We start from the raw sequence: 11,343 nt of genomic DNA, 5'->3' as shown, positions 1-11,343 counted from the left end.
GCTAAGACTGCCCAAGCAAGATATCTGGTGGCATGTAACAGCAAGCAGTGCCTGCTCCTTCCCACAGGCTGGTAGAGGGTTGTGTCCCTGCTCCCAGGCTCTTGAAATCCCCTGCAGAACAACAGGAGAAAGGTCCCACCTCATTTTGCAGTGATGGATCTCTGCTTTCACTCTCCTTACATTTTCTGTTGCACCTGCAGGCCCCTCAAAATCCCTGCTGCACCAGTATCTGGGCTGCATGCTGCAGGCAAGCTGGGCCTGGGCTGCTGGAGCTCAGCTGGGCTCCAGTGGCAGGCCAGCTGGGAAAAAACTCAGGTATGGCACTACATGGCAGCCTCTTTGGAGGACCTGAGTGGCTGGAAAGTCTCCTTGGAAAGGCTCTTTTCAGCTTCTGAAGAGTATGAGTCACGAACAGGTTGAACAATCCCCTTCCTTCCCTTCTCCCACACACACAAAATCCCCTGAACGGGACTTGCAGCAACCACTGATTCAGAAATTCATGGTATGAGGGCACTGTGGAGTCAGATACGGGGGTTTTAATTCTTTTTTTTTTTCTTTCTTTCCGTTGCTTAATGAGAAGTGTGGAGCAGTAGAGCATGCCCAGGGGCTCTGCTCTGAACCTGACCCTTTGCTAGAAGTCTCCGGTGGTTTTCTGTGGTTAGGCAGACACTGATCCCAGCAGGACCCTCATCTGTGGTAGCCGGCAGTCTCTGCATCGATGTTGGGGCTGGATGGGTTATTGAGACCAGCTTCTTCCTCCCCGGTGAGTAGGAAGGTATGAGTGCTGTAGGTGGCAGGGGAGGGGTCCTGCTGCTGGCTGTACCTTGTTGGCATGAGCAGGGAGCATGCCTGAGGGTGGTGGGAGGTGCTCCCACAGGGTCTCTGGGGCTGCCACTCCTGCTTTGAAACCAGGTACTTCCTAGCAGGAAAGAGGGAATGGGAACACGGATGGCAAATGCCTCTCTCAGGCCACACCTGAGGAAAGGATGCAGGGGCTGCCATGGAAGTGGAAATTGGAGGGGTAGGAAAGTCCCTTTGGGCTGTCCCACTGGCTTTGGCCTGCAGAGTCCAGAGTGCTCCCACCAGGCAGCGGGGAGGCAGCAGACTTTGAGGCAGTGCTCTGAGGGAGATGCCCCTGTTTGGGTCCAGGAGGGCTTGGAGGAGATACCTCTTTGTGGGAGGTGGATTATCAAGGTGAGGTGGTGCAGGGCAGGGAACTGGGAGGCCCCTGGGGCTGGTGCCTGGTCTATGGTCTGGGTGGTTTCAGCTGTGCTCCCCCGCACGGCTTGGGAAAGGGCGGGATGGCTGCGCAGCGGGGACTAGCGCCTAAAGCAGGGCAGGGATGGCGTAGAGGGGCAAACCCCTTCGTGCTCCCGGGGGAAACTCGGGACCTTCGGGCGGCCCGGGCGCGCCAGGCAGTGCCCAAGCGAGAGCGGCCGGGGAAGGCGGGCGGGCACCGGAATTTCCCGCTCGTCCGGAGCCCGAAGGCCACAAGTGCCAGGCGGCGGGGAGAGCGCCGGGCCGGGGGAGCCGCCGGCGGGCGCAGGATCGGCCGTACGGGCAGAGCCCCCGGGCAAGCGGGCAGAGCCCCGGGCAAGCCGGCCGAGCCCCGGGCAAGCCGGCCGAGCCCGGTCCCCGCTGGGGCGGGGCGGTGACGTGACGCGCCGTCCCGTCATTTCCCGGCTCGGCGGGGTTTCTAGGGACTTTCCGGAGCGGCGGTGTCTTCCTGCCGCTGCCGGTCCCCGCTCACCCCCGCGCTCTCCCCACAGGCCGCCGGCCGGTCCCGCGCAGACATGGACGAGCATTTCCAGCCTGTGAGTCCCGCACGGATCGTATCGGCCCCGTGGCGGGGAGACAGCCTGGCCCCTGGCCCCTGCCCCGCGGCTGGGCTGAGCGCGGTGCAGGAGCCCACGGGTTGGGGAGAAATAGGGCTCTGTGTCCACCCCCGGGGGCCCAGTGGGAGCTCTGCAGGTTCCACTGGGGTGGGTTGTGGAGGAGGGTTCCTGTCTGTACCCAGGGTGGGAGGTGAGGAGGTCTTTGTTTACCCTCAGGGTGGGCAAAGGGAGTCTGCTGGTGTCTCTGGGGATGGTCAGTGAGGAGTCTACCCCTGCCCAGCCTTCTTCCCCATGAGGAATTTGAGATCCATGCCTGTCCCCGCTCTGCCCTGCAGGGTGGGCGATGGGGGTCTGTGCTAGACTGCCCACCTTGGGTAGGAGATGGAGATCTGTACCCGCCCACGAGAGCATCTGGGGATTCCAGCCCCAACACACTCATCTTCTCTTCCATCACCTAGTGCCTGGATGGGATTGACTACGATGACTTCAATTTTGGCTCCCAAATGATGGAGCAGAAGGAGCCCCTGATGGAGACTGGTAAGGGCCCCTCTGGCTTTGCCATTCCTGGGGGTCCCCAGCTGCAGTGCAGCTTCTCAGCAGGCTGATTCACGCTTCACAGTTCCCATGGGTTGTACCCCCATTGTGGGCTGGGGTGAAATCCCTGCCCCATGCCACCAGGACAGGGACTGTTCTGTCTGACCCCATTGTTCAGTGTACCAGAGACATGAGTTTGGGACTCCAGCCTCCTGAGTGCCAGAGCATCCTCTGACTCTTCTTCTCTCCCTGCCACTCTGACCTCTGCTCCCAACTGGGCTTTAGTAGCACAGAGGCTGGAGGCCCCGAGGAGCACCATGGGACAGACAGGGGTCACTTCTCCATCAGCACTGTCCCCATACCTCTAGCATCCTTACTGGGAATGCACACTTTGGTTATCCAGTTTTAATTAACAGTGCCTCTCTGTTGTCCAGTGGAAGGTCCCTACCTTGTCATCATCGAGCAGCCAAAGCAGGTAAGGATGTCACTCAGGTAGGGGCAAACATAGCTGTCATTTCCTGCTGTCATGGAGTCATGTCTGGACCATGTTTGGCTGACCCTCTCTTTGCCTCCACAGCGGGGGTTCCGTTTTCGGTATGGATGTGAGGGCCCTTCACATGGGGGGCTGCCAGGAGCATCCAGCGAGAAGGGGCGCAAGACCTATCCCACTGTCAAGGTGAGCTCTGCCCTGGGGAGGGGATGGGAAAGTGTCTTCAGCTGGTGTGCATAGACACTGGAGGAAGGATGGAAAATGTTTTATTAAGTGTGATGTGTCTTGTGACACTGGAAGGATGGGAGGGCTGTGGCAGGAGGGGTCACGGGGAGGGATTGCAGGGGTTTGCAGAGAGTCCACTATGCTACTCCACTATTGCACCTGACTTCCATCTCCTTTCTTCTCACAGATCTGCAACTACACCGGGGTGGCCCGGATTGAGGTGGACCTGGTGACGCACAGTGACCCTCCTCGTGTGCATGCCCACAGCCTGGTGGGCAAGCAGTGCAACGAGGCTGGCAACTGCATCGTAATTGTGGGACCTAAAGACATGACGGCTCAGTACGTGTGAGGGAGACCTGGGGTAGCCTCAGTGTGGTTAAGGGGCTGGCTGCAGCTTACAGGCTGGTGAGAAGAGAGAGGTTAGTGCATGCAGGAGCTGGGTTTGCTGACTGGGGCCAGGAGTGGTTTCAGACAAGGTAATTGGTACAGCTATGTCTCCTAAGCATTTTGCCCAGGCCTGGATCCAGCATGTGCAGCTTGTTTTGGGCTTCTGTCCTCAGGGTTGCAGCTTCCTAGCTTTGCAGATACTTTCTGTAGCCAGCCTGAGTCTGGGGTTATTTGGCAAGTGCTGCAGTCATGCTGCTGATTCAGCCTGGTCCCATTTGTCTCCAGCTCTCCTGGTCCTCTCCTTTGGTCTGGTCACCTGTGAGAGCCTGGAGTTACCCAGTCACCTCTTCTCTGGGCTCCTTTGCTCTCTTTTGCGATTGTTCCTCATATGTCCTGCACACATTGACACCCTACCATCTGAGTCGCACTGCTCTGTGCTTTGCTCAGCTCTTTCCCAGTCACAGGAGCCCACGTGCTGCCTCAGGCTGTCTGCTCCCAGTCCTGACACTCCCAAATCTCAGTGGGATCACTCTTCCTCAGATTCAGCAACCTGGGTGTACTCCATGTCACCAAGAAGAATATGATGGAGATCATGAAGGAAAAGCTGAAGCAGCAGAAGATGCGCACAAGAAACCATGTGCTGACAGGTGAGGGCAGCCTGGGGACTCGGTGGGGCTTGGAATGGCTCATGGCACCCCATGCTAACTCCAGTACCCCATCATGGGGCAGGCGGGGGGACCCGCAGCCCCATCCCCTCGCCTAGCTTGATGGTATGTCCTTGTGCCCTGGCAGAGGCAGAGCTGCGTGAGATTGATTTGGAGGCAAAGGAGCTGAAGAAGGTGATGGATCTGAGCATCGTTCGGTTGCGCTTCACTGCCTACCTCCGTGACAGCAGTGGGAACTTCACACTAGCCCTCCAGCCTGTTATCTCTGACCCCATCCATGATAGCAGTAAGCATGGGGCCAGACTGGGGAGGGAACAGGGCAGGACAGGGTAAGGAGGTGTGGGATCCTCTGCCACAGTGGCTCTCAACACCTCTGCTTGCCTTGCAGAGTCTCCAGGAGCTTCCAATCTGAAGATCTCAAGGATGGATAAGACAGCAGGCTCTGTGCGGGGAGGGGATGAGGTCTACTTGCTGTGCGATAAAGTTCAGAAAGGTAAAAGCTGTTCCCTCCAGCAGGCTGCAGGAGAGAGCTGGGGCCACTGGCTGGTCAGGGGTCCACATTCCTGGCGCCTGGCTGTGGGGCAGGGAGATAGGTGGTGCCAGGCTCCTTCTCTCACCAGATGACATCGAGGTGCGTTTCTATGAGGATGATGAGAATGGTTGGCAAGCCTTTGGGGACTTCTCCCCTACTGACGTACACAAGCAGGTACGGGGGAGGTAAGGGGGTGTCCTGCCATGCGTTGAGGCAGGGGGCCTCCTGTAGGGTCAGGGAGCCCCATCCCTTGCTCTCAGGAGGAATGGAACTCCATGTCTGTCTGTGCTGCCCACAGTATGCCATCGTCTTCCGCACGCCCCCCTACCACAAGCCCAAGATTGACCGTCCAGTCACCGTCTTCCTGCAGCTGAAGCGGAAGCGGGGCGGTGATGTGAGCGACTCCAAGCAGTTCACCTACTACCCTGTGGTGGAAGGTGAGCACCCCCTGGGCAGGCTGGCATGCCCCGTGCTGCCACGGCTGCCACTCACCCTGTTGCTCCTCTCTCCCTGCAGATAAGGAAGAGGTGGAGAGGAAGCGCAAGAAAGTCCTGCCTCAGTTTCCCCAGCACTTTGGTGGTGGCTCACACATGGGGGGTGCTGGTGGGGGTGCTGGGGGCTTTGGCTCTGGAGGAGGTGAGTGGGAACTTCTCTTCACCCTCCCTGCTTGGGTGGCCACAGACTGGCCCTGGGGCCTCCCCACTTCTTCAGGGTTCACCCATCCTCCTTCTTGCTCTGTAGGTGGGAACCTTAGCTTCCCCTATTCACCTGGGCTGGCCTACAACAGCATCTACTCACCTGGCCCCCACCCAGTGACAGGCTACCAAGGGGGTGTACAGATGAAGAGCCCTGAGGTGGAGGCACCTGGGAGTGACAGGCAGGCACCTGCAGAGAGCACAGGGAGCACATACTGCAAGGAGCTGCAGCAGCATGGTATGAGGGGGCTGCGCTGGTGTGAAGGCTGGGAGACACTGCTCCGGCGAGGTGGCACAGGTCTGAGACCCGTCAGGGCCAGATGTAGCTCTACTGTGCACCTGAGGTGGGATTGCGGGAGGGTGGATGGGGCTGCTGCTCCTGGCAGTGACATCCTGCTTTGGTCTCCAGCCCAGCAGTGCCAGTTGTGGATGCTGGCACTGGCCCGTCGCAATGCCCATGCCCTGCTTGACTACTCGGTCACTGCTGATCCCCGCATGCTGCTGGCAGTCCAGAGGCATCTGGCTGCATCACAGGATGAGAACGGAGACACGTGAGTGCACAGGGGGTTTGTGGAGAGAGTGAGGGAGCCTTGTTGACCATCAGAGCCATTACAAGGGGTGGGAGGTGGCAAGGAGGACTTGGAGAAGTGTGGAGCTAAGCCAGGAGTCATCCTGCTCTCTCCACAGGCCTTTGCACCTTGCTATTATCCACGAGCAGACAGCTGTGATCAAGCAGCTGATTGAGGTCATTGTTAGCATCCCCAACCAGCAGATCATCAACATCTCCAATAACCTGCAGCAGGTACATGCTTCCCAGAGCAGCCAGTTCTGCTCTGCCTGAGACTTGCTCCTATTTCCTGACCCTACGGGCTCCCACGTGACGGGAGGCTGCAGGGCTGAGCATGGTGCCACTACACTGGCAAGGCCAGTGATGCAGAGCTCAGCTCCTCTTGCGAGAGCTGCTGAGGGGGTGCTGCTGTCCTGCAGACACCGCTGCATCTAGCAGTCATCACCAAGCAGCCCCAGGTGGTCCAAGTCCTGCTGCAAGCCCGTGCTGACCCCACTTTGCTGGACCGCTATGGCAATTCGCTGCTGCACCTGGCACTCCAGGCTGGTAATGAAGAGATGCTGAGGATACTGCTGTCCCACCTGGGCTCAGCTGCCCCTTACTTGCTCCGCCTCCCCAGTTTCCATGGTGAGTTGGGCTTGGAGATAGTGAGCAGGAACTTGTTGGGGCCATTGTGAGCTTGGCTGCATGGCTGCTGAGTCTTGCTGTTGCAGGCCTCCTGCCTGTGCACTTGGCTGTGAAGGCAAAGAGTTTGTCTTGCCTGGATCTGCTGGTCAGGAAAGGAGCAGATGTGAATGCAGTGGAGAGGCAGGGTGGGAGGACCCCACTGCACCTGGCTGTGGAGATGGAGAATCTGAACATGGCCACTCACCTGGTGAAGAAGGTATGAAGGAGGCTGGTGGTATGGTGGCTGTGGGACTGGGATGGGGTGTCACCTCCTACAGGGCTCTGGCAGAAGCAGAACAGCCTTCGTGGTCTTGGGGTGGCAGAGGGTGGGGAGCACAGCACATAGGCAGCACATCCTCATCGTTTCCTGCCTTTCTTCATAGCTGGGAGCAGATGTCAACAGCAGGACTTTTGCCGGCAACACCCCCCTGCACCTGGCTGCCAGCCTGGGGTCCCCCACCCTCACCAAACTGCTCCTCAAAGCAGGTAAGGCACCGCCCTCCCTCCTCTTCCTTTCCCTCCCCACAGCCCTGGCTGCCTGCACCAGTGAGTGCCTGGGCACAGGGACAGACCCCTGGGCCAACCTTTCCTTTTAGGGGCTCAGTTCACCCTTCCCTGACAGGAGCAGACGTGCTGTGTGAGAATGATGAGCCTGTGAGTCCATCCTCATCAGAGGCCAGCAGTGACACAGATGCTGACCCTGAGGAGCAGGAGGTGGCCATGCAGCTGGGGGAGCTGGCCACAGCTGTGGAGCACAGCAACCCCAAGCCCTTGACACATGGGCAGTTGCAAGCAGGGCACAGACAGCACCGCTGCCACACGCCCCTGGACCTGACTCGTAGCCAGAAGGTGTGTGGCACAGCACAGCAAACCCTCTAGGAATGTCACTGCCAGGGCCACAGCACAGGTGGGGCACAGCTCTGAGAGATGCTTCTGGAAGCCTCTCCACGTCCTGGGAAGAGCTGTGGTAGGGGGAGGTGAGGGAGGGTTGCTTTAGGGGATGCTGACGTCTGTGCGTCTGCCTGCAGGTGCGGGAGATCCTGTTGCAGGCCTCCCAGCAGGGCCCTGAGGTAGAGATGCCTGCTGCCCCCCAGCCAGGTGAGCAGCCCCTCTTCCCCCAAAAGCATCATGGCCAGGCAGAACACCACCCTCCTGGTGGTGAGGATGAGCAGCGTGTGATGGAGGTACCGCTCTGTCACAGGGAAGGTCCTGACACTGGACAGTGAAGCGCTGCAGGGCCTGGAGCAGCTCCTGAACCAGGACTGCAGTGGGTCAGACTGGATCGAGTTGGCCAAGCGCCTGGGGCTCTGTAGCCTGGTGGAGACCTACAAGGACACCCCCTCACCCAGTGTCAGCCTCCTGCGTAGTTATGAGGTCAGTGTCTGGCCAGGGTACCCCCATCCTCTCTGCCCTTCCAGACACTGGCCCCACTCAGTGTCCTGTCTCTGCAGCTAGCTGGGGGCACCATGGGGGGGCTGCTGGAGGCGCTGGACTCCATGGGGCTCCGCAAGGCTGTGAGGATGCTCCACAAAACAGAGGCGCTGGAGAAGCTGCAAAGCACAGGTATAGGGAATGTGGGGCTGGGGGGAGTGTCCCTGGTGCCCCCAGCACTGCTGACAGCACCCCTGGGCTTGCTTTGCAGAGCTGAAAGAAGACAGTGCCTATGGCAGTGAGTCAGTGGAGGAGGAGCAGGCACCCATGCTGGCCTTGAAGCCAGGACCAGGAGGCGAGCTGCCCCACAGCCAGCAGCCACAGGTGCACTGAGAAGTTGGCAGCCCCTCACCCTGCCCTGCCCACACAAGTGCCTTTGGGACTTGGGGTCTGGCTGCCTGGACTCAGGGGGACAGGACACAGCTGGCTCCTGCCCTTCTCTGCTCTTATTTAATGGTCCCTCCTGTGAATAAAGGGACACCCTTTCCTTTAGCCTTTGCCCTCCCTCTCTCCAGCCCCAGCCCTGAACCACAAGGCACTAACATCTCTGAGTTCTGCCTGGGGCTGGGAGTCCAGCAGGAAGGAAGCAGCTGCTGGCTCTCCTCAGCATCACTCCATGCTAGGGCTGTCCCCATCCATGGGGGAGAAACCACAGCGCACAGAAGAAGTGAAGAGCAAGTTTTACTTCAGTAATTGAGAGAAGAAGCTGTACAAAGGTTTTCCTCCCCCCGAGCCACCTGGGGCAAGGGTGGGAATTTTTTTTTTCTGAGTATATTTTTTTCTTTTTTTTTTTTCAATAGACTCAAAAGAACAGAATAAAAAGTTTGACACATTCGCAGTCAGTGCTGAATCCAGCCAGGCCCTGGGTGGCTGAGAACAGCATGTGCCAGCCCCCTGCCCACAGCCCTTCTGCTGTCCCTCCCTCTGCACCCTGGGCACTCCTCTGACCCTGCTCCACCACCAGCTCCTTGCTCTGGACATACATCTTCCAGCCCACCCCAGTGACAAGGGCTGCCCCAGCCTGCCCCTTACCTTGGCAAGGAGGGAGCCCAAGGCCAAGGAAGTACTGCACCACTGCTGCTGCAGCATAAGGACCTTGCACTGCTGCAGACTGGGCTTTGCTGGCAGCCTTTGAGGCCCTGGCCAAGCACTGGACAAGTGGCATGGGAAGGAAAGCTGGGTCTGCTCTGTGTCAGCCCTATAGAGCAGTGGGGAACCCCAAGTCAACTTTGGGGGTTATCTCCTGGGAGTACTTGCATGCTGCTGCCCAACATTCCCCAAGTACAATGCTCACAAACGAGGCTGGTCCAGGCTGTGGGAGGGCAGGTGTCATTGAAGCACCTCATACAGCCACAAGTGCAGCAATGGGTGCTGCCATCCCAAGGCTGCCTTGGTGCCAGTGGCCACAAAGCTGTCTCTGGAGGGTTGCTGGTGCCAGAGCAGGGCTAGGAGGCTGGCAGCAGCACACACAGGAGCCCATGTTCATCTTGCTGCAGGTGTGGGGAGCTTGGTCTCCCTCCCCTCAGTGCAGTGCTTACAGGATATGGCTGGGTTTGTCATTTTGTTTTTTTAAACAGTTCCCAAAAAGCATCAAAAGTAGCCCCAAAAACCTCCCTGGTGGGTCAGCTCGATCTGGTACTAAAAAGTGCAAAACTGTATCACAAAAACTGTTCAAAAGTTGTAAGAAAGCGGGGAAGGTGCAGAAGTGGCTGGGAGGGCAGGGAGGGGCCAGGTGCCATTGCTCTGGCTCCTCTGGCCACCAACCCCAGGAGAGGGTATAGGCCCCCTCCTGTCTGCCCCTCCTGGCACACCGGAGCGAGAGGAGAAGCGGCCACTGGCTTTGTTTTGCTGCATTTTTGTTGTCTCTTTTTTTTTAAACCACTGAAGAACTGAGTGCTGTGGCTGGGTTTCAGTTGCTTCCCCTTCCCCAGGGTAGGGGAACTGGGTCCTGCAGCCATGCGCAGGACAGACGGGGGAAGGAAGGAGTCTGACTGGGCCAACGGTGCGGGCAGCTGCAGAAGGGCTGTCGCCCCCCCTCAGCTTGTGCCACAGATGAACTCATGGAGGGTCTTGGCTGACACGTGGCCTCCACCCTGGCACCAGGGGGCAGGTGCAGAGCTGCAGCACGGGCGGCTGACGCCCCTTGTTTATGACTTCTGGGGGTGGCCAGAGGGAGCGTGGCCGGAGCGCTCCGAGACGTTGCGCTTCACCTTGGTGGCTGTGCTGGAGGGCTCCACGTTGAGTGAGGGGCTGGAGCGGGACTTTTTCAGGCCATCATCCTCCCCGCCTGCTGCATCGCAGAGGGTGGACTCGAACGCAGCCAGGTCCTCGGAGCCAGCCTTCAGCTTGGCCCGCAGCAGCATGGCATAGGTGCTGTAGCGGGATTTCTGGGGGGGAGGGGGCACAGCGCAACAGAGAGGGGGTTGGCTTGCTGAGCACTGCCTCTCAGCCAGCACCCCAGTGGGAGAAAGCCCGTGGTTCCTCCCCCCCACCCAGCATCCCAGGGCCAAGGGAGATGGTCACGGTCCCAGACCACAGCACTGGCACAGTGTCATTCAGCTGGTGGGGCGCTCGGGATGACGGGCGGAGCCAGGGCTCGCCCAGCTTACCTCAAATTCCAGGTACTCTTCCTTCTGCTTCAGCTCCTCGTACTCCTTGCCCTTCACCTTCTTCTCGGGCAGGGAGGAGCGATGCTCCAGCAGCTCTGCTGTCATTGCTTTGCACTTAGACTCATGGCTTTTCACCTGCTCCTCCTAAGGAAAGGTGGCATCAAGTTAGTACCCAGCTCTGCCCCCTGCCCTTGATCCCAGCAGTGTGGGCTGGCCAGGGCCAGAATAAGTTTTGCCTCTCCTAGGTCCAGTTAGGGTCACAGCTTCTGCTCCTGGGTTTGTTTTGGTTTTGTTGTTTCTTAAACAGCAGGTAAAAGCACAGGCCTTTGGGGGCAATCTACTTGCCAGGGGCTGGCTGTGGTCTTAAAGCAGAAGAATTTAATGCCCTCTAAAACAAGGCTGGTGGGTTTTTAATCTTTCCTGCTCTATGAATGACTGCTCTGGCATGTATGAGTGCCAGCTAATAACCCTGGCCAGTTTCCTTTCAAGGTCCTGGTCCTGGCAGAATCCTGCAAGCCATGGTGTGGGACCACATTCTTCTCCATCTCCCATCTCCACTGCCAGGAACAAGACCTTGCTGTCCACCCCCAAGCTCAGTACTCACTTGCTTCTCATCTCCTTGGCCATGCTCCCTCAGCCTCACACCCTTCCTGGGAGGCAGGAGGCCATGTGGCAACACATAGGTCCCCTCCAAAGGGAACAATGC

At 58.7% G+C, this 11,343-nt stretch overlaps 2 protein-coding genes across 3 annotated transcripts in view; one reads left to right on the top strand and one right to left on the bottom strand.

Annotated features, from left to right (window-relative positions):
- Positions 1–1,763: 1,763 nt before the first annotated feature.
- On the top strand, positions 1,764–8,785 carry NFKB2 (nuclear factor kappa B subunit 2). Its single transcript, XM_054163296.1, has 22 exons — positions 1,764–1,814; positions 2,294–2,372; positions 2,804–2,844; positions 2,947–3,045; positions 3,272–3,423; positions 4,012–4,118; positions 4,264–4,422; positions 4,525–4,629; positions 4,757–4,842; positions 4,967–5,105; positions 5,185–5,304; positions 5,410–5,601; positions 5,773–5,914; positions 6,051–6,165; positions 6,351–6,558; positions 6,645–6,814; positions 6,981–7,083; positions 7,220–7,446; positions 7,626–7,699; positions 7,782–7,971; positions 8,049–8,160; positions 8,240–8,785. The coding sequence occupies exons 1-22, from the start codon at positions 1,794–1,796 to the stop codon at positions 8,359–8,361; spliced, it is 2,763 nt and encodes a 920-aa protein (XP_054019271.1). The 5' UTR covers positions 1,764–1,793; the 3' UTR covers positions 8,362–8,785.
- A 31-nt stretch (positions 8,786–8,816) lies between these two features.
- The window catches only part of PSD (pleckstrin and Sec7 domain containing), a 49,672-nt gene continuing 47,145 nt past the window's right edge, over positions 8,817–11,343 (bottom strand). For both annotated transcript variants that reach the window (XM_054163287.1, XM_054163288.1), the window contains 2 exons: positions 10,638–10,781; positions 8,817–10,415 (listed from right to left, as the gene is read on the bottom strand). In XM_054163287.1, coding sequence (XP_054019262.1) covers positions 10,176–10,415; positions 10,638–10,781 — 384 coding nt within the window. In that variant the 3' untranslated portion in view covers positions 8,817–10,175. The remainder of the gene's footprint in view (positions 10,416–10,637; positions 10,782–11,343) is intronic.

This window comes from Dryobates pubescens, chromosome 8 (assembly GCF_014839835.1).
Source record: "Dryobates pubescens isolate bDryPub1 chromosome 8, bDryPub1.pri, whole genome shotgun sequence".
NCBI classification, from domain to species: domain Eukaryota; kingdom Metazoa; phylum Chordata; class Aves; order Piciformes; family Picidae; genus Dryobates; species Dryobates pubescens.
The sequence above is the reverse complement of the archived record's forward strand: the minus strand, read 5'-3'. Positions and strand labels throughout refer to the sequence as shown.